Here is a 22,509-nt window from a genome sequence, read left to right as displayed (position 1 = left end):
GAGGGTGTCAGATCTTTCAAGATTACTTAAGGCATTCGGGCCTCGGCCTAAAGGGAAAGCCGGCACGGAGAGTTCACGGCCGAACCTGGTGCTCAAGCCTGTTCCATGAGACATGAGAGCACAGTTCTCGGCACCAGCAGAGATAATGCGACCACCTCGGGCAAGGCTCGGAAATGCGAACCCACGGAACCCGGAAGCGGAAGTAGACGGAACGTGAGCGGCGCGGCGCCGGATGCGGAAGCGCCTGTGGGCCGGCTGTCGGTGGGGAAGGTGTCTTTTCCCTGGGCTTCGCCCCCCGGTCCAGCATGGACCCTAGTGCCCTGGAGCAGGATGCTGTCAAATTCGCACAGATGGCAGTGAGAAACGACCAAAACGGCCGGTTCACCGAGGCCGTCTTCTACTACAAGGTGAGGCCGGGGCGCGCATCAGCCTGGCCTCTGTTGCGGGATTGGGGGTCCCAGGGTGTGGGGAGGTCGAGACCCGGTAATGTCGTGCACGGTGTCTTTCCCACCTCCGGGCACTTCCCTGCCTCTCACAGTCGCCGCAGCCTGCTGTCCTGCACCGGCTCTATTTCGCCGGAGTTGTAAACATCAGTGCAGCTGTCTGATGAGGTGTGAGTGCAGCATCGTCCTAATGCAGATACATCGGCAAGAAACGTTTGTTTTCCCTTTCCGCAAATGTTGCCTTGAACACTTGGGTATTCTCAGCGTTCTCTGTTTTTGTTCACATCTTTTGTTTTCCGAATACCTTTTGCTTTCCGAATACCTTTTGCTTTGGGGTTACTTACTTACTGGTCGTTGCAGTTCTCACAGTGGTAGCGTATTTTTTTAAAAAAAAACAGGAGTGATAGACAGCTTTCAATCTGCAATTCAGATACGTCAACAGTTGATAAAAAGCTGCCTGATTTAGATATTTTTTCAGAATCAGAAAATAACCAAGGGTCTTATTGGATTTAGTTAAGTGTCACATACCTGACTGCATATATTTACCTGTGCAATACCTTTAATTAATCTAATGAAAAGTCCACACACAGGTGCCCTTTTGGTTTTCAGAAGCTCAAGCTCAGAGTACCATGTTTGAGTGCTCTAAATTCATAAAGTGCATTCATGTAAATTGTCCTATAGTGCTTCACGGAAGTGTTATTAAATGCTATTTCACAAGGCCCTGCATAGAAAATTCGGAGGGTCAGCAATAAAGCTTTAACAACGACAGAATTTAAAGGATAAAAATTGCAAGAGGTATAATCAAGGTATTCCAGATGATAAACCAGATGGAAGGACAGTTATTGCAAAAGTGAAATGTTTTAAAATTGTGGTGCTTTGCAAGTCAGAACTGGAGGATTCAGATATCATAAAGATATTGGGTTACTGGGAACAAGGACAACACAGTGCATCAGCTTGTAGAGCTACTTGTATGTTACTAATGGAAATGTTCACTGAGTTTGCCCTGAAGTTTGACAATTTGCTTGCTTACTCACTTTTCCAGTTCTGAAAAAGAGTCATTGACTATTGACTCAATTCTCTTTCCACTGAAAGTTGCAAAAATTTGCTAATTGTTTCCAAAACTTTCTGCTTTTAGTTCAAAATTATTTCATTGGTCATGAAATTCATTAGGATATCCTGAGATCATCTAAAGTGCCATTTGTGTTTTTTTCCGTTGAGAAGAAAAACTACCCAAACCTTTTGATTGTGGCGGGACTACCGCAGTGCAATATCATACAATAATAAAATCAAATTCGTAATATTGTTATCTATACCTGTTTTGCCAGATTTGAATGAAGCCAGTGGGTGATGATGCAGTATGCTGGGGCCAAATTTCACTCATATCTTTTTGGATATTACTAATTAAAAATTATTATCATAAAGTTGGGAATCTGGTGAGGATTCCTTTATATTATTTCTTTTTATCTTTTATGTGGTTCATCTCAGTAATTGTGCAGGAAATGAATTGGATTCATGCAGCAATGTTGAATATTTTGCAAAATTCAAAGTAAATTTATTATTAAAGTACATATATGTCACCATATACCACCCTGGGATTCAATTTTTTGCAGGCATTCGCAGTAAAATACAAAGAAACACAACAGAATCGATGAAAAAGCACACAAGGAATATGGACAAACAACATTGTATGAAAGATAACAGACAAATACAAAAAAGAGACTACTAATAATAATAAACAAATAAGTAATGAGCTGTAGAGTCCCTAACAGTCAGTCCATAGGTTGTGGAATAAGTTCAGTGTTGGGGTGAGTGTATTCCTCTCCGGTGCAAGAGCCTCATGGTTGAGGAGTCAAGCATTCTGAGAGAGGTTTGCATGAATAAACATAAGGCTATGAGTGGTATAGAGGGCTATGAGCCAGGTACAGGTCGACGGGACAAGGCAGAATAACAGTTTGGCTCTGACTCAGTGGGTCTGCTGCGCTTTAGAGTTCAATGACTTTATGACTCTATTCCAGAAATGTGCGGATTAACTGGTTTTGTTAATTGCTGGAAGTGTGTGGGTGAGTGAAAGAATCTGCGGGGGTGGGTATGGTTTGAAGTGATGGGAATGTGGGAAGAATAAGGCATTGTAAAAATGAATTCTGGAAGGTGGCACAGACTCAGTGAGATCCAAAACCTGTTTTCATTGTGTATTTATTTATCATTCTATAAAAAATAGGGAGGAGTGAGAACAGAATAAGATTTGAAAGCTAGATTGACAAATTTTAAATTAATCCTTGGGCTTTGACTCATTTAAAGAAGTATACTGAAATGGCCTATTGGAGATAGGTAGTTCAGACGTGTCACCAAAAGGATCAAGATGATTTATTTTGATAGATAAGATCAGTAAGAGGTAGTAGGAAATCTACAGAGAGTTAGGGAGCAAAGTCCTGAAGATTTATCGACAAAGATCATTGGTTGTGGTAGTACAGATTGAGAAATCTTTGTATCAAGTTTTGAATGAACTGGTGGAATCACTTTAAGAACAATTGACTTTACCTTGAGTTCATGACTAATGTTTATTCCTCATCCTAATAACAGATTATTTTCTTCCTAAATTTTAATAAAATGAACTGCTAGAGGACCTCAGCATCTTTTTGGAGTTGGTGGGAGAGAATTGTCAGCTCTTCAGTTTGAGGCCATGCATTAGTCCTGTATACAAGGCACTATAAATTTCTAAATCTGTTTGTCCCTGCTGAAGGTTTGATTCCTACTTAAATGGATATTTTTCTTTTAGGAAGCTGCACAAGCTTTGATTTGTGCTAGTATGGCTGGATCAAAACTGGATGCTATACAGGAGAAAATAAACGAATACTTGGATCGAGTGCAAGCTCTTTATACAGCAGGTTTGTGTTGTTTACATTCGGATTAGTTCGTGTTACAGTGGCCACTAAAATAAATCTAAATATATTACACTATTATATATTACACTATTTACATTGCTTGGTTTTTTTTTAAGTTTTTTAAATTATAAGTTTTAGAAGTTGGAAGGAACATTCACAGTTAAAACAATTGCTGAATTTACGTAAATGTTCAGTTCAATCACAGAACTGCAAGGGTGTCCCCCTGAAGACAAAACAGCAGATGGATTTGGAACGTGCTCACTTCCTGGTCACCCAAGCATTTGAGGAGGATGAGAAGGATAATAGTGATGAGGCAGTAGAACTATACACTGAGGCTGTTGAATTATGTCTGAAAACAGTGAGTAAATGCCATAAAATAAATTAGCACCAAAAGAAAGCATATTAACTTGTTTGTGTGTGACTAGATTAGTGGATCAAGTGCACTGCAGAAGTTTAATTAATCACTATTTTCCATCCTAGGCAAATGAAACTTATGATCAAACTCTGCAGGCGAAATTGAAACAGTTAGCCCGACAAGCCCTTGATAGGTGAGTCACTGACTGTGATCTAGCAGGACAAGATCTGGCATTTGAAACGTAATTATAGCGGCAAGCACTTTTTCTGAAAAAAAATGTGTAGGAAACTTTGTGAATGTTATGCAAAGTTTCATGTCAGATATACCTGCCGATCTATTCCATGACATGTAGTTAAAGATCAGCTTCACCTTCCTTCATCAGCTGGGGCATCGAGTACAAGAGTTGGAATATCATATTACAGCTGAACAAGACTTTGGTGAGACTGCATTTGGAATGCTGTGGCTGTTCAATTTGTCTGTCTGCAAAGCACGGCTGTAAGTTGGAAAGGTTCACCATTATGGTTACTGGGACTTGGAGAGCTCGAGCTATAAGCAAACCCTGGGTAGGTTGAAATTTTTTTCCCCAGGCCATGGGTAACTGAGGATTGAACTTAGAAATGTATAAAATCATGAGGAGAATGGTCAGTCTTTTCCCCAAGTCAGAAGTGAAAGGGAAAGAATTTGAAGCAAATCTGACAGAGAGGATGATGGGCATAATGAATGAGCTGCCAGAGGAAGTGGTAGGAATGGGTACAATTACAACATTTAGAATACATTTACACAGGCACATGGATGGGAAAGGTTTGGAGGAAAATGAGCCAAACACAGGGAGATGGAACTAGCGCAAGGAGACAACTTGGTCGACATGGACAAGTTGAGATAAATAAGTTTCTGTTCTGTATAACTCCATCACAAACTCTTTTACAATTTCATCTGAGTGAGGTGTTAATGAATGCTGAATTAACTATCTGTGCTGCTGTTCCAAGCTTGAACTGCCCATTTAGACCATAAGACCAGAGGACATTGGAGCAGAATTGGGCCATTCAGCCCATCAAGTCTGATCTGCCATTCAGCCATGGCTGATCCCTTTTCTCCCCCTCTTCAAGCCTAATTCCTGGTCTTCTCCCCATAACCTTTGATGCCCTGGCCAATCAAGAATCAATCAATCACCCAATGACCTGGTCTCCACAGCTGCCTGTGGTTAGACATTCCACAAATTTGCTATCCTCTGGCTAAATAAATTTCTCCACATCTCTGTTTTAAATGGACTCCTCTCTATCTTAGAAACATAGAAAATAGGTGCAGGAGTAGGCCATTCGGCCCTTCGAGCCTGCACCGCCATTCAGTATGATCATGGCTGATCATCCAACTCAGAACCCTGTACCTGCTTTCTCTCCATAACCCCGATCCCTTTAGCCACAAGGGCTATATCTAACTTCCTCTTAAATATAGCCAATGAACCGGCCTCAACTGTTTCCTGTGGCAGAGAATTCCACAGATTCACCACTCTGTGTGAAGAAGTTTTTCCTCATCTCGGTCCTAAAAGGCTTCCCCTTTATCCTTAAACTGTGACCCCTCGTTCTGGACTTCCCCAACATCGGAAACAATCTTCCTGCATCTAGCCTGTCCAATCCCTTTAGAATTTTATACGTTTCAATAAGATCCCCCCCCTCAATCTTCTAAATTCCTCAAAATCTTGAGCCTGTGTCCTCTTGTCTTAGACTCTCCACTATGGGAAACATCCTTTCCACATCTACCAAGTCTAGGTCTTACAACATTCGAAAGCTTTCAATGAGATCTCCCTCTCATCCTTCTAAATTCCAGTGAGTACAGGCCCAGAGTCATCAAATGTTCCTCATTTGATAGCCCTTACATTCCCGGAATCATCCTTGTGAACTTCCTCTGAACTTTCTCCAATGCCACCAGATCTTATCTTAGATAAGGAGTCCAGAATTGTTCACAATATCAAGGTGAGGCCTCACCAATGCCTTATAAAGCCTCAGCGTGACATCCCTGTTCTTATATTCTAGACCTGTTGAAATGAATACTAACCTTGCATTTGCCTTCCTCACCACCGGCTCAACCTGCAAGTTAAACTTTAGGGGGTTCTGCACAAGGACTCTCAAGTCCCTTATATTTTTGGCTTTTCTCCCTGTTTAGAAAATAGTCTTCTACCAAAGTGCATGACCTCGCATTTTCCAACATAGTACTTAATGCTACTTTGTTGCCCATTCTTCTAATCTGTCCAAGTCCTTCTGCAGCCTTCCCATTTCCTCAACACAACCTGCCCCACCACCAATCTTCGTATCATCTGTAAATTTGGAAACAAAGCCATCTATTCCAAATTATTGATATACAGCATGAAAAGGAGCCATCCCAACACTGACCCCTGAGGAACACCACTAGTCACTGGTGGCCAATCAAAGGATCCTTTTATTCTCACTCGCTGCCTCCTACCAATCAGCCAATGCTCTGACCATGCCAGTAACTCTCCTGTAATACCATGGGTTCTTAACTTGGTATGCAGCCTCATGTCGTACCTTGTCAAAAGCGTTCTGAAAGTCCAAATATACAACATACACTGCATCCCCTATATCTATCCTATTTGTAATCTTCTCCAAGAATTCCAACAGGTTTGTTAGGCAAGATTTTTCCTTAAGGAAACCATGAAACTTTGTCCTATCTGTGTCACTTAGTATTCCATAACCTCATCCTTAACAATTGACTCCAACATCTGCCCAACCACTGAGATCAGGCTAACTGGTCTATAATTTCTTTTCTGCTGCTTTCCCCCTTTCTTAAAGAGTGGAGTGACATTTGCAATTTTCCAGTCCTCTGGAACCACACCAGACTCCAATGATTCTTGAGAAATCATTACTAATTTCTCCACAATCTCTACCACAATCTCTTTCTGAACCTTAAGGTTCAGTTCATCAAGTCCAGGTAACTTATGTACCTTTAGTCCTTTCAGCTTTTTGAACACCTTCTCCCATGTAATAGTATCTTTGCTCATGCCCTCCAACTCCTGGCACACTGCTAGTGTCTTCCTCAGTGAAAATTAATACAAAATACTCATTTAGGTAATCCATGTCTTGTCTTGTCCCCCATTATTATTTCTCTGACCTAATTTTCTAGAGGTCCTATATCCATGGTCATCTTTCTTATATTTTTTCACATACATGAAAAAGCTTTTTCTATCCACTTTGATGTTGTTTGCTAGTTTGCATTCATATTTCATCTTTTCCTTCCCAATGATTTTTAATTGCTTTCTGCAGATTTTTAAAAGCTTCCCAATCTTCTCTCTTCCCGCTAATATTTGCTTTGTTGTATGCCTTCTCTTTTACTTTTACATTAGCTTTAATTTCCCTTGTTTGCCAAGGTTGTACCATTTAACTACTTCTTTGTTTCTGGAATACATCTATCCTGCATGTTCCTCATATTTCCCAGAAATTCAAGCAATTCCTGCTCTACTATCATCTTTGCCAGAATCTCCTTCCAATTTACTTTGGCCAGCTCCTCTCTCGTATCACTGTAATTTCCTTTACTCCACTAAAGTACTGCTACGTCAGAGTTTGCTTTCTCCCTATCAAATTTCAAGTTGAACTCAAGACAAGTCAAGTCACTTTTTATTGTCATTTCGACCATTACTGCTGGTACTGTACACAGTAAAAACGAGACATTTTTCAGGACCATGGTGCTACATGAATAATACAAAAACTACACTGAACTATGTAAACCAACACAAAAACTACACTAGACTACAGACCTACCCAGGACTGCATAAAGTACACAGAACAGTGCAGACATTGCAATAAATAATAATCAAGACAATAGGCACTGCAGAGGGCAGTAGGTTGGTATTCCGATGGCTTGGGGGAAAATCTGTTACATAAATAGCGACGTTCAGGATTCCTTCCATTTCTGTACTCCTGCTGAGTATTCCATTGCCACAGATGTAGTCCAATTTAATGTCCATTGGAGAGCAGAATGGACGGGAGAGCCAACTAGCTAGGGCTTGCTTTTTTCCTGGCACAAACTCCTGCCCATTTGCCTCACTTCCGCTTCTTTGCACACCGCTTAGGACATCCCCACCTCCGGCCACCGGCATCAGGCGACCTGATTTTCCCAATCTACCTGCATATTCAAATCTCCTATGACTATCATAACCTTTCCCTTTTTACATACCTTTGCTATTTCCCTTTGTAATCTGTAGTCCACATCCTTGCTATTTCCCTTTGTAATCTGTAGTCCACATCCCAGCTGTTTGGAGGCTTGTATATAACTGCCATCCGGGTCCTTTTACCCTTGCAGTTTCTTAACTCAACCCACAAGGATTCAATTTCTAATGATTTGATGCACTTCTTTACCACCACCCTCTGTGCCTACCTTCCTATCCCTCTGATACAATGTGTAACCTTGATCATTTAGCTCCCAACTACAACCATCTTTCAGACATGATTTCAATAATGGCCACAACATCATACTTAATCTGTAAAAGTGCAACTAGATCATTCATCTGATTTCTTATACTCTGTGTACTGAGATATAACACTTTGGGTACTATATTTATTACTTTTTTTGATTCTGCATCCCTAATGCACTGACACTCACCCCGTTAGCTACAATTTTGTCATGTTATCTGCCTACCCTTCCTGACAGCCTGACTGCACTCTAATCTTTTTTAGTTTTTGTAACCATCCATCCTGTCCTTAGTCCCTTCAGTCCAGTTCCCATCCCAGTGCCAAATTAATTTAATCTTCCCAATAGCTCTATAAAACCTCCCCACAAGAATATCGGTCTCCCTTGAGTTCAGGTGCAATCCATCCCCGTTTCCCAGGTCATGCCTTCCCCAGAAGAGGTCCCAATGATCCAAGAACCTGAAGCCTTGCTCACTGCACCACCTTCTCAGCCATGCATTTATCTGCCATATCATCCTGCTTCTACCCTCACTGGCACGTGGCGTTGTTAGCAATCCGCAAATTTCTACCTTTGAGGTCCTGCTTCTCAGCTTTCTGCCTAGCTCTCTAAATTCTCTCTTTGGGGCCTCATTGTTGTTCCTTCCTAAGTCTTTCGTTCATTGGTACCAGTATGTAGCAAGACATCTGACTGCTCTTCCTTCCCCCCCCCCCCCCCTGCCACAAAATGCTGCGGATGCGATCTGAGACGTCCCTGACCCTGGCATCTGGAAGGCAAAATACCATCCCGGTGCCCTGCTCACATCCACAGAATCTACCTTCTGTTCCTTCGGCTATTGAGTCCCCTATCACTACTGCTCCCCTCTTCTCCCTCTTCCCCTTCTACACCACGGACCCATGCTCAGTGCCAGTAACCTTATCTCTGTGGCATTCCCCTGGGAGGTCATCCCCCACAGCTGTATCCAAAACAGTCATTTAGGGCAATAGCCACTGGGGTGCTCTGGGCTATACTGCCTATTCACCTTCCCATTTCTTCTAATAGTCACCCAGCTACCCGCCTCCTGCAATCTAGGGGTGACTACTTAACTGTAGCTTGATCGATGATCTCTTCCCTCTCCCAGTCAAGCTGAAGGTCATCCACTTGCTGCTCCAGATCCCTAACACAGTCTTCAAGGAGCTGCAGCTAGATCCACTTCACCCAGAAGTACTTCCCTGGAAGATTCTGGGTCTCCCAGGACTCCAACATCCGGCATGAAGAACACACAACGGCCATTTAAGCTACACTAAGTACCACTGACATAGTAACTAAGAAGGAAAACTCAACAGAAAATTACAAGGACAATTTACTCAGAGCCAGCGCCTCTTCCAAACTGAAACCTGACACCCCCACTCCCAACAATTTATTTCAACTCAAACTGCCACAGGCAGCAATATTGAAAGAACATTGGCGCAAAATGTTAAATTTTGTTTTTCTCTCCAACATATGTTGTTTTTATTAGTTGCGTTACTGTAGTTTGCTCTTGCATAAACAAAGACGCAGAAGTACAATGCACTGACATCCTGAGCTGCAGTGCACCAACACCATCTTCCCACCGCCCTTTTTTCAAATTTATGAAAATGTCTTTAGTTGTGCTTTGTTGCATCTTGATATGAATAAGTGATATTGTTTAGCAATTTTTGTTCTTGAGATCCTTTTGCCGTCTAGAGATATTGTGATGAAGTCCCTTAATTGTTATTTTATTTTGACAGTAGTATTGCATTTAAAAGAAATAGCAGAATACTTTCCTGCAAGTAAATAGAGTTTTTGAAAAATAAAAATTACTTTTTTCTATGCAACTTACGCAGAGTGGCCTAAGTGATTTTATATTGCCTTTATGATGAATTGATCTCCATGGAATAAAAGTTGGACTGGAGCTTTGACTGCACTTAGAATGTTGTGAATAGCTTTGGTCACCACAGTGGCAGAGTGGTGTCAATAAAGTGTAAAAGTGATTCACTGGAATGGTGCCTGGAATAGAGTGTTGTAGTGAAACCAGGTATTGAATAAACTGGGTTAATTTTCACTGGAACTGGAAGGCTTCATGGGTTTATAAATTGATAAGTGACATTAAGTTACGTGCACCAAACTCCTGGGAGTTCACATCACAGATGACCGCACTGGTCACCTTCCTGAACAAGAAGGCACAGCAATGCCTCTCCTTCCTAAGGAGTTTGAGGCAAGTGAGGTCACCCCACCCCCCCAACCTCCACCTTCACTGAATTTTACAGGAACAACGTTGAGAGGGGTCCTGACAAGTTGCATTCCCATCAGGAATGGGAGCAGCCGAGCTGCTGGACTGGAAGTCTCTGCAAAGTCCTGTGAGAATGGCTGAGAGGATCGTCAGGGACATTTATCAGGAGCACTGTGTACGCATGGCCCTTGCTATTATCAAGGATCCCACCCATCTATACAGCATCCTTTCTGACTTTCTACCATCAGGCAAGAGAGTCCGAGGCACAAAAACAAGAATGGTCAGGCTGGGGAAATAGTTTCTTCCCTCAGGCCATTAGGTTTCTGAACTCCCTGCCGCATCGCATTCAAAATGTCACTGGCTAATATGTTCTGTACCTTACAATGTTTAATTTATGCACTTTGTTTGTTTTTGTGTAATCCATCTGTAGATTTTATCCTTACTTTTCGAAGTTACTGTGGGTTATACTTTGTGTGTATGAGTACTACTGTGCTTTCCACCCTGGTCAGGAGAAACATCTCGCTTGACAGTGTACATGTATAGAGTTAAATGACAATAAATTTGACTTGACGAAAAGGTCAGATAGTCAGAATCATTTTTCTCCAATGTATGGCAGTCTAAAACTTATGGGGAATTAGTGTAAGTTTAGAGGAAAGAAATTCAAAGGAGATCTGAGGGGTAAGCTTTTCACCCAGAGGACAGTGAATATCAGGAACAAGCTGCTAGAGGAGATTCTGGAGGCAAATACAGTTACAACATTGAAAAGGCATTTGGTCGGACACTTGGATAGGACCAGTATATAAGGACATGGACGTATTGTAGACAAGCCAGTTACCAAGGATAGGTATCATGCTCAACAGAGATGAGTGAAGCAAAACTGAGCTGAACACATCTAAGATTCCATGAAAACTTTAGAGATAAGAGTTCTTGTATTTTTATAAGGTGGTCTATTATGAGTACAGTTGGCCCTCCTTATCTGCGGGGGATTGGTTCTGGGACCCCCGCGGATAGCGAAATACACAGAGCTCCGGACCTTATTTAACCTGTTTTAGTGCGGTGGACTTTAGGACCCGGCAAAGCTCGGGACCCGCCACACGCAGTGTTTCTGTTCCGTTGACGGAAAACGATCATGATTGAAAATAAAATGGAAATAATAAAGTGATCAGAAAGAGGTGAAATTCCAACGGTCATTGGAAAAGCGTTAGGCTAGTCGGTCAACAATCGGAACAATTTTAAAGGATAAAGTTAGTATAATGGAGCACGTGAAAGGCCCTGCCCCGATGAATGCTATAATTATTACTAAGCAATGCAGTGGTTTAATTATTGAAATACATTTGTTTCTTAAAGTGTTTTATATGCATAGAAAGGTAAAATATATACTATATACTGAGACAAACATTTGACTAACTGAAGCTAAATAATACCGGACGTACCTGTTCTGACTTAGAGAACTTCCGTTTTATTTCAAATTCTGATCCGCGGTAACCTATGCACGTCCTCCTGTATAATTTAAATCATCTCTAGATTACTTATAATACCTAATACAATGTAAATGCTATGTAAATAGTTGTTATACTGTATTGTTTAGGGAATAATGACAAGAAAAAAAAGTCTATACGTGCTCAAATGACAAGTGCTGGAGAGAACTTCTGGGTTTTCCCGATCTGTGGTTGGTTGAATCCGCGCATGTGGAACCCGCTAATAAGGAGGGCCAACTGTATAACATCTGGTGGTTTTCACTATAAAAGCAATGGGGCTGTGACAAAATGTCAATAGGCTAACCAAGGAAAGTTGCATAGTTTGGATGTGGATACATTTCACTCAATTATTGTTGAACTGGAGAGTTAAAGAATATCCCTAGCAAGTCCAGAATTTATTAGTATTCCCTAATTGCTCTTTCAACAGTGAATGGGACACTTCTGTTTTTAAAGCTGAATGCTTGAGTGTCAGATGTACTCAAGACTGCTGTTAGGTCATGAGTTTAATCTCACTGACAGACAAACATCAACAATAAATGTCCAAGATGGAATGATAAGTGATACAGAAACTTGGAGATTTTGATGTTCACATGCATCTGTTTCCTTGGTTCTTTTTTAAAAAAAAAACATGGATGTCATGAATGTGTGATACGATTTATAACTAACTTGGCCTTCTGTTCTCATTTAGAGCCGAAGCACTAAAGGATTCAATGTCCAAGATGTCTCAAGAAAGAAAGCATACTGCAGCAAAAGCAAGTCAGCCGATTCGAGCTTTCCATCCTTTGGGATCAGATTTTTCTCTGAATGATAAACCACAGTTGTCTAGAACTCAAGGCAGTGACTCGTCAAGTCAGGGTCAGCTTTACTCTGCAGAAGAAATAGAAGTCTTGCGGTGAGAACATACAACAAATTGATAGCATGGCTCCAGCTGTAGAATAATGTCAGGAAATGCTTTACATTAAGGTTAAATAAAAGTCCTTTCACCTTTTGGAGCATGAGAATATCTTGAAGAGCATTTTCATCACATCAGTATCCTAAGTAACAGGAAATAAAATCATTGGACACCATCAGGCCAACTTTAGTCAGTGGTTCAGAGAAAAGCCCAAAGTCCCAGGGCTGTTTAAGATTTCGGTTATTCTTGGAAATCTGTCTCTGTGACCCTACATCAGCCAGGAACTGGCATTAGATCAGAGACTCTTCTCATCTGAATGGGGACTTATGCTGTGGAGATTAAGAAGAAAAAACAAGTGCAATTTATTTTTGTCTTCAAATATTTGTGGTTTTCTACTGATTGCAAGTGTTTTTTATTTCTCTTACAATAAAGCTAATATTTTTTAAATTAATAAAAAACACTAAACGGTCATCAGTAATACATATCAGTAGAACGAGAAACAGAGTGCATTTCACGTCAAAGGCTCCTCATCTGATGAAGGGCTCTGGCTCCTCTTCCTTCTGCCAAAGTCTATCGGAACCTTCACTGGGCAAGACCTTGTGTTTTGCTACCTGCCACTCAGGCTGCCCCACATTTCACTGCCTTACTCTTGGGTTGGAGAGGCAACTTATTTAGTCCATTGCGTCAGGCTACCTTCTGTCAGGCAGGTGGGCTCCTGAGTGACATGGCTGAATCGTAAACTGAATTTACCTTGGTTCAGCTCAGGGTTTCCCATCAGTCAGCTGTCATCAGAACTATCCCACACTTATTAATGTTAAAGGCTTCTTTCTTTGTCGTTCATACTGAAAGCCTGGACCAACACTGCTCTGCATTGAGTCCTACTTTGATTGCTTTTCATACCAAAGTGCTTGGATCCATCCACTGGATCCAAAAATATTTAATTTTGGGAAGCAACTAGATTTTCAGATATGCGCATTATGTAATGTTTGATAATGTGAACATTATCACATTTTAAAAGTTATCCTTTTATTCAATGGCTTTTTATGTTCTTTCTTTTTGCAGGAAAACTTCCAAAATCAATGGAATTGAGTATGTACCTTTCATGAGTGTGGATCTTAAGGAGCGGTTTGCATTTCCAATGCCATTCTCGTAAGTTGCTTCTGTTTCTGATTTCAAACCAGTGTTAGAAACTTGAAATATTTTGTGATCAGCGTTTAGAATATCATACATTTGTGAATGGTCAAAGACAATTGATAATAATTATGGCTGGAATTAGGTATAAACAAGTTATGGTCAATGTTGGAATATAAAAAATATGAATATTGTATTCTTTGTGGTGATTTCTATCCATGATGCTGCATAGAGTAATTAAATTTAGTATTCAGAAAAATAAGAAGCATCAGATCATTTACATTTAAAATAAAGATGTAATATTAAACTTCTGGAATGTGTTAACATGAGGGGAATATTTCATAGAAACATAGAAGACCTACAACATGATACAGACCCTTCAGCCCACAAAGCTGTGCGGAGCATGTCCTTATCATAGAAATTACCTAGGGTTACCCATAGCCAACTATTTTTCTGAGCTCTATGTACCTGTTCAGGAGTCTCTAAAAAGACCCTATTGTATCCGCCTCCACCACCATTGCCAACAGCCTATTCCACGCACTCACCGCTGTGTTAAAAAAACAACCATCTTACCCCTGTTATCTCCTCTGTACTTACTTCCAAGCACCTTAAGACTGTGCCCTCTCGTGTTGGGCATTTCAGCCCTGGGAAAATCCTCTAACGATCCACATGATCAATGCCTCACATCATCTTATACACCTCTATCAGGTTACCTCTCATTCTCCGTCGCTACAAGGAAAAAAGACCGAGTTCACTCAACCTATTCTCATAAGGCATGCTCCCCAATCCAGGCAACATACTTGTAAATCTCCTTTGCATCCTTTCTATGGTTTCCATATCTTTCCTATAGTGAGGCAACCAGAATTGAGCACAGTACTCCCAAGTGGGGTCTGACCAGGGTCCTATATAGCTGCAACATTACCTCTCAGCTCCTAAACTCAATCCCACAGATGATGAAGGACAATGCATCGTATGCTTTATTAACCACAGTGTCAACCTGTGCAGCAGCTTTGAGTGTCCTGTAGACTCTGACCCCAAGATCCCTCTGATCCTCCGCTCTGCCAAGAGTCTTACCATTAATACTATATTCTGCAATCATATTTGACCTATCAAAATAAACCACCTCACGCTTATCTGGGTTGAACTCCATCTGCCACTTCTCAGCCCGGTTTTGCATCCTATCAATGTCCTGCTGTAACCTCTGACAGCCCTCCACACTATCCACAACACCCCCAACCATTGTGTCATCAGCAGATTTACTAACCCATCCTTCTACTTCCTCATCCAGGTCATTTATAAAAATCACGAAGAGTAGGGGTCCCAGAAAAGATCCCTGAGGCACACCTGTGTTGACCGACCTCCTTGCAGAATATGACCCGTCTACAACCACTCTTTGCCTTCTGTGGGCAAGCCATTTCTGGATCCACAAAGCAATGTCCTCTTGGATCCCATGCCTCCTTACTTTCTCAATAAGCCTCGCATGGGATACCTTGTCAAATACCTTGCTGAAATCCATATACACCACATCTACTGCTCTACCTTTATGTTTGGTCCCATCCTCAAAAAATTCAATCAGGCTCATAAGGCACGATCTGCCTTTGACAAAGCCATGCTGATTATTCCTAATCATATTATACCAAATATTCATAAATCCTGCCTCTCAGGATCTTCTCCATCAACTTACCAACCACTGAAGTAAGACTCACTGGTCTATAGTTTCTGGGCTATCTGTACTCCCTTTCTTGAATAATGGAACAACATCCATAATCCTCCAACCCTCCGGAACCTCTCCTGTCCCCATTGATGATGCAAAGATCATTGCCAGAGGCTCAGCAATCTCCACCCTCGCCTCCCACAGTAGCCTGGGGTGCATCTCTTTCAGTCTCGGTGACTTATCCAACTTGATGCTTTCCAAAAGCTCCAGCATGTTCTCTTTCTTAGTATCTACATGCTTTTCAGTCCACTCTAAGTCAGCCCTACAATCGCCAAGATCCTTTTCCCTAGTGAATACTGAAGCATAGTATTCATTAAGTAACTGCTATCTCCTCCGGTTCCATACACACTTCTCCACTGTCACACATGATTGGTCCTATTCTCTCACGTCTTATCCTCTTGTTCTTCACATATTTGTAGAATGTCTTGGTGTTTTCCTTATAAGGCTAAAAGGAAGGAGCTTAAGAAAGAAATTTGGAGAGCCAGAAGACACCATGAGAAGGTGGACAGGATTAAGGAAGTCTAGATCTAGATCTCTATCATTACCTAGTTTTTGGAACTTTTCGTAAGCCCTTTTCTTCTTGACTAGATTTACAACAGCCTTAGTACACCGCGGTTCTTCTACCCCACCATCCTTTCCCTGTCTCATTGGAACGTACCTATGCAGAACTTCACACAAATATCCCCTGAACATTTGCCACATTTCTTCTGTACATTTCCCTGAGAACATCTGTTCTCAATTTATACTTCTAAGTTCCTTCCTAATAGTCTTGTATTTCCCCTAACTCCAATTAAGCGCTTTCCTAACTTGTCTGTTCCTATCCCTCTCCAATGCTATGGTAAAGGAGATAGAATTGTGATCACTATCTCTAAAATGCTCTCCCACTGAGAGATCTGTCACCTGACCAGGTTAATTTCCCAATACCACATCAAGTACAGCCTCTCCTCTTGTAGGCTTATCTATATATTGTGTCAAGAAACCTTGAACACACCTAACAAACTCCACCCCATCAAAACCCCTCGCTCTAGGGACATGCTAATTGATACTTGGGAAATTAGAATCTCTCAACATGTCAACCCTATTATTATTACACCTTTCCAGAATCTGTCTTCCTATCTGCTCCTCCATGTCCCTGTTACTATTGGGTGATCTATATATAAAAAAAATGCAGTAGAGATATTGACCCTTTCCTGTTCCTAACTTTCACCCACAGAGACTCAGTAGACAATCCCTCCATGTCTTCCTCCTTTTCTGCAGCCGTGACACTATCTCTGATCAACAGGGCCATGCCCCCACCTCTTTTGCTTTCCTTCCTGTCCTTTCTGAAACATCTAAAGCCTGGCACTCTTTCAGTAACCATTCCTGCCCCTGAGCCATCCAAGTACTTATCCACACTCTAAGCTCATCTGCTTTGTTCATTAGCACTAAAATAGACACATCTCAAACTGGTCTGAGCGAATCCCTTCTCTATCACCTGCCTATCCTCCCTCTCGCACTGTCTCCAAGCTTTCTCTTATTTGTGAGCCAACCACCTCTTCCTCCATCTCTTCAGTTTCCTCCACCCCCCCCCCCCCAGCAAACCTAATTTAAACTCTCCCCAGTAGCCTCTGCAAACCTCCCTGTTGGATATTGGTCCCCCTCAGATTCAAGTGCAACCCATCCTGTTTGTACAGGTCACTCCTGCCTCAAAAGATGTCCCAATGATCCAGAAATATGAATCCTTGCCCCCGTTCCAATCTCTCAGCCATGCATTTATTCTTCACTGCACTCTGTTCCTATACTCAGTATCGCGTGGGACAGGCAGTAATCCCAAAATGACTACCTTTGAGGTCCTGCTTCTCAACTTCCTTCCTAACTCCCTGTAGTCTGCTTTCAGGACCTCCTCCCTTTTCCTGCCTATGCAGTTGGTACCAATATGTATCACAACTTCTGGCTGTTCTCCTTCCCACTTTAGGGTATCGTGGGCATGATCAGAAACGTCCCGGGCCCTGGCACTTGGGAGGGAAACTACCATCCGTGCTTCTTTCCTGCGTCCACAGAATCACCTGTCTGACCCCCTAACTGTAGAGTCCCCTATCACTGCTGTCTTACTGAGCCACAGGGCAGACTCTGCCAGAGTCATGGCCACTGTTGCTTCCCCCAGGTAGGCCATTCCCCCCCCCCAAATAATTCTCAAAAAGGAGTACTTATTGTCAAGGGGTACAGCCACAGGGGTGCTCTCTAGCCTCTGACTCCTGCCCTTCCCTCTGTAGATTGTTACCCACTTACCTGTCTCCCCTGGCCCCAGTGTGACTACCTGCCTATAGCTACCTATCACCCCCTCACTTTCCCTGACCAGACGGAGGTCATCGGGTTGCATCTCCAGTTCCCTAACATGGTCCCTAAGGGGCTGCAGCTCAACGCACTTGGCGTAGGTGTGGCCATCCAGGAGGCTGGGAGTCTCCGGGACTTCCTACATCTGACACTGAGCACAGAACACCGGTCTCACACACATACTGTATTCTACACCGGCAACCTACCTCGCCCCGACCCGTTATTGCCAAAGCCCTCCTCCTCTGTCTCCCTGTACTCAGTTGCCTGCTCCTCTCACACCCACTCTATAAAGCTGTCTCCTTTTAAATTCTTCTTGCCTGAACGTCCCCTCAACATGAAACAGCAACATTTCTCATATTCCTACATAAAGTAGGAGACCATTCAACTGATCGAATTTTTTCCAACTCTCAGAGCAAGCACATGAACATCATTGCCCACTCACTTCCCTGTAACCCATACTCTTTCATTTACCCCTCAACTTCATCTGTACTTTCCTACCGACTACGTAAATTAAGGAAAATCTGAAGCGTCCATGTCTTCACATATCCTTGGGATATGTGAAGATATCAGAGCCCCTGGACGGAAAACGTGCAAAAAAAGAGGTCAGAATTGAACCCAGATCATTAATATGGACGTGTCTCTAGCAAAGGAGGTATAAGGTGTTCTTTCCCTCTGCTAGCCTGCAGGTCATCCTTGGGCAAGGTGTAGCACCTGCTTAGCCCCCCAATCAGGATCACATGAAGCCATGGGAGCAGGTTGTGGATGGTCGTATGAGTAGCTGGCGAATATCACAAGTACCGCTTATGTGACCACTGACGCCAGGCAGGCAACTTCTGAACATTATTGATAATGGCTGTGGTCACCCCATCTTGTAAAGACACTGCCCAGAGGAAAACAAGGGCAAACCACTCCTGTAGAAAAAAGACCACGATTGCCTGTGTCATACGACACAGTGCGTAAAGAACAAACAAGCAAATCAGGTCAGGTATCCAAGTTTTATTTGTTTTAATAAGTAACTATTGGCTTTTCCGGAAGTATTTCAGGTTTTTTGTTGGGCATGCTGAGAAAGACATTTGCTTGCTTTTCAGAAATAGATCTGCTTTTTATTCCTCAAGTCATACAAAACAAATGGGAAATTTAGGTTTTCCCTGTCTTCCAAGAATTGGTGGGCATTTTCCTTTTACAGGAATTGGAATTGATTTAGAATTGTCACATTTGCCAATGATAACTTCTCTTGCATACTGTTCGTATAATACAAATCAATACACAGTGCATTGAAGTAGAACAAGGTAAAACAATAATTGCAGAATAAGGTGTAAAAGCTACAAATGTAGTGCAGGCAGTCATAACAAGTTAGGTGCTGAGATCAGGAGTCCATCTAATTGTATTGATGTTCTGGCACTTGTAAAAACAGTCCTTGAGGCTGGTGATACACACTTTTCAGGCTTTTGCTCGATGGGAGAGGGGAGAAGAGAGAATTTTAATTTGGATTCCTGCCATAAGCAGTGTTCACATAGCAGTAGAAGGGATAATAAGTTATCTAATGCATGCTCTAAGATTTATATTGCATATTTTACAGTGCTAAAACTCCAGAAAACTAATGAAATACTTCTTGCATGTATTTACATTTTTGATTTGGTCTAAGGATCTGGATTTGACTGGCAACAACTATTTAAGACTAGTCCGGAAAGCCCTACTACAATTCATGGGGTGAGGGTATCAGTGTTGTGCTTAGTGGATTTTTTTTTAAAAACTGCAGATAACTGCAAATTGAAATTTAAAAAATAAAATAAAGTACTGGAAACCCAAGGCAAGTAAAGAAGCATTTGTGGAAAGCAAAAAAGAGGTAACATTTTTCCAAGTTACCAACCTGAAGTGTTAACTCTTGCTCTTTCTACAGACTTTGCCTAATTTATTGTGTGATTCAGTATTTTCCATTTGTAATGGAATTTCATGCTGCTGTCTGACACACACAAGCAATTCAGAGGGGAGCTGTTTGTATGTGAGGAGCTCATTATGTAGAAAGTATAAAAATTGATTTGTATGTAACTAGCCTAAGAACCACCATAAATAATTTGAAAAATTATTTGTTTTCGCCATGCTGACATTTGAATATTAGCTAAGGAATTGTTCCTCCCTTTTTTAATCACATCAGGCAATATTTTATGTCTAGGTTAGAAAGCTAGTGTTTGTCTTATAGACTGTTGGCAATGCATTGCTTTTTTAGTGCCCAGCTGTCAGCCTAGGTTATGTACCTAGTGTTTAAGTGAGTCTTGAAATTAACTCTGTCAAGTAGAATTACTGCAATAGTCCTAAAGAATGTCTTGTACTTACAAAAGAAGATGTCTGACTTGTCATGGCACTAATGCTAATGGAGATTTTGCTTTAAGAAAGAAAAGTAATGCAAATGAAGCTTTCCTACAAACGTTTGTACTTTTAATTGATGTTAATTTTCAGTTGAAAGCTTAATTTATTTTCATTAATGCAAGGACTATAACTTGTGGAGAAGTCGACTTTATTTAATTTGTTATGTTTTATTTGAAACAAATCCTGAGAGCTTCACACTACATCCATTCCATAAGACAAGGGAACAGAATTAGACCATTTGGCCTATTAAGTCTGCTCTGCCATTACGTCATGGCTGACCCATTTCATTCTCAACCCCATTCTCCTGCCTTCTTCCTGTAACCTTTCATGCCCTGACTAATCAGGAAGCTATCAATCTTCGCCTTAAATATATCTGACCTGCGTCTGGCAATGGATTCCACAGATTCACCACCGTTTGGTGAAAGAAATTCCTCTTTATTTCTGTTCTAAAGCTACATCTCTCTATCATGAGCAACACGAGTGAATCTGCAGATGCTGGAAATAAATAAAAACACAAGATGCTGGCAGAACTCAGCAGGCCAGACAGCATCTATGGGAGGATAGTGACGACGTTTCGGCCGAAACCCTTCATCAGGAGTGAAGTAACATGGGATGGTCGAGGGGGGATAAGAAGTTGGGGGAGGGATGAAGTAGAGAGCTGGGAAGTGATAAGCTGAAGGGAAATGGGCTGGGGGGTGGTGGAGAATTACGGGAAATAAAAGAGAAAGAAAGTTAGGGCTGGGGGGAGATTATAGTGAGAGGGGAAAAAGAGAGAGAAAGAGAACCAGACTGAAACTATAGATAGGGATGGGATTAAGGGGGGGGGGGGGCAGGGGTATCAACGGAGGTCTGTGAGTTGAATGTTCATGCCGGCAGGTAGGAGGCTACCTAGGCGGAAGATAAGGTATTGCTCCATCAACCTGTGTGTGGCCTCATCTTGACAGTAGAGTCAAGATGAGGCCTCTTTCCGTAACTTCCACCACCGCCTACGTGATCCCACCACCAGACACATCTTCCCCTCCCCCCCACTCTCGGCTTTACGCAGGGATCACTCCCTACGCGACTCCCTTGTCCATTCATCCCCCCCATCCCTCCCCACCGACCAACCTCCAGACACTCATCCCTGCAAACGGAAGAAGTGCTACACCTGCCCCTACACTTCTTCCCTCACCACCATCCCAGGCCCCAGACAGTCCTTTCAGGTGAGGCACCACTTCACCTGTGAGTCAACTGGGGTGATATACTGTATCTGGAGCTCCCAATGTGGCCATATATACTTTGGGGAGACCCGCCGCAGACTGGGAGACTGTTTCACTGAACATTGGCGCTTGGTGCTCCAGCAGTTGCGGGATCTCCCTGTGGCCACACACTTCAGTTCCACAGACCACTCCCACTCCGATATGTCTGTCCATGGCCTCCTCTACCGTCAAGATGAGGCCACACGCAGGTTGATGGAGCAATACCTTATCTCCCGCCTAGGTAGTCTCCTACCTCCCGGCATGAACATTCAACTCACAGACCTCCGTTGATACCCCTGCCCCCCCCCCGCCTTAATCCCATCCCTATCTATAGTTTCAGTCTGGTTCTCTTTCTCTCTCTTTTTCCCCTCTCACTATAATCTCCCCCCAGCCCTACCTTTCTTTCTCTTTTATTTCCCATAATTCTCCACCTTCCCCCTAGTCCATTTCCCTTCAGCCTATCACTTCCCAGCTCTCTACTTCATCCCTCCCCCCACTTCTTATCCCCCCTCGACCATCCCATGTTACTTAACTCCTGATGAAGGGTTTCGGCCCGAAACGTCGTCACTACCTCCTCCCATAGATGCTGTCTGGCCTGCTGAGTTCTGCCAGCATTTTGTGTTTTTATTCTCTCTATCATGAGGCTGTGCCCTCTGGTCCTCGGCACTCCCACCATAGGAATCAGCCTCTTCGCAACAACTCTATCTAGGCCTTTCAACATTTAATGAGACTTCCCCCCCCCCCCCCCCCACCACCACCAAATTCCAGCATATATAGTGCCAGAGCCATTAATCATTCCTCATACAATAAACATTTAATTATTGAAATCATTTTCACAAAATTCCTCTGAACCCTGTTCAATGTTATCTTTCTTAAATGTTGGGCCCAAAAGTGCTCACATTACTCCAAGTGAGGCCTCGCTAATCCCATATAAGGCCTCAACATTACATCCTTGCTTCTATATTCTGATCCTCTGAAGATTCAGAATCAGAATCAGGTTTATTATCACCGGCACGTGATGTGAAATTTGTTAACTTAGCAGCAGCAGTT

At 42.3% G+C, this 22,509-nt stretch overlaps 1 protein-coding gene across 2 annotated transcripts in view; it reads left to right on the top strand.

Moving 5' to 3' along the window:
• Positions 1 to 223: 223 nt before the first annotated feature.
• Positions 224 to 22,509, top strand: part of capn7 (calpain 7) — a 72,846-nt gene continuing 50,560 nt past the window's right edge. For both annotated transcript variants that reach the window (XM_059945373.1, XM_059945372.1), the window contains exons 1-6: positions 224 to 407; positions 3,220 to 3,328; positions 3,520 to 3,683; positions 3,806 to 3,873; positions 12,493 to 12,696; positions 13,759 to 13,845. In XM_059945373.1, the coding sequence (XP_059801356.1) occupies positions 306 to 407; positions 3,220 to 3,328; positions 3,520 to 3,683; positions 3,806 to 3,873; positions 12,493 to 12,696; positions 13,759 to 13,845 (734 nt within the window). In that variant the 5' untranslated portion in view covers positions 224 to 305. The remainder of the gene's footprint in view (positions 408 to 3,219; positions 3,329 to 3,519; positions 3,684 to 3,805; positions 3,874 to 12,492; positions 12,697 to 13,758; positions 13,846 to 22,509) is intronic.

Source organism: Hypanus sabinus, chromosome 20 (assembly GCF_030144855.1).
Source record: "Hypanus sabinus isolate sHypSab1 chromosome 20, sHypSab1.hap1, whole genome shotgun sequence".
NCBI lineage: Eukaryota > Metazoa > Chordata > Chondrichthyes > Myliobatiformes > Dasyatidae > Hypanus > Hypanus sabinus.
The sequence above is the reverse complement of the archived record's forward strand: the minus strand, read 5'-3'. Positions and strand labels throughout refer to the sequence as shown.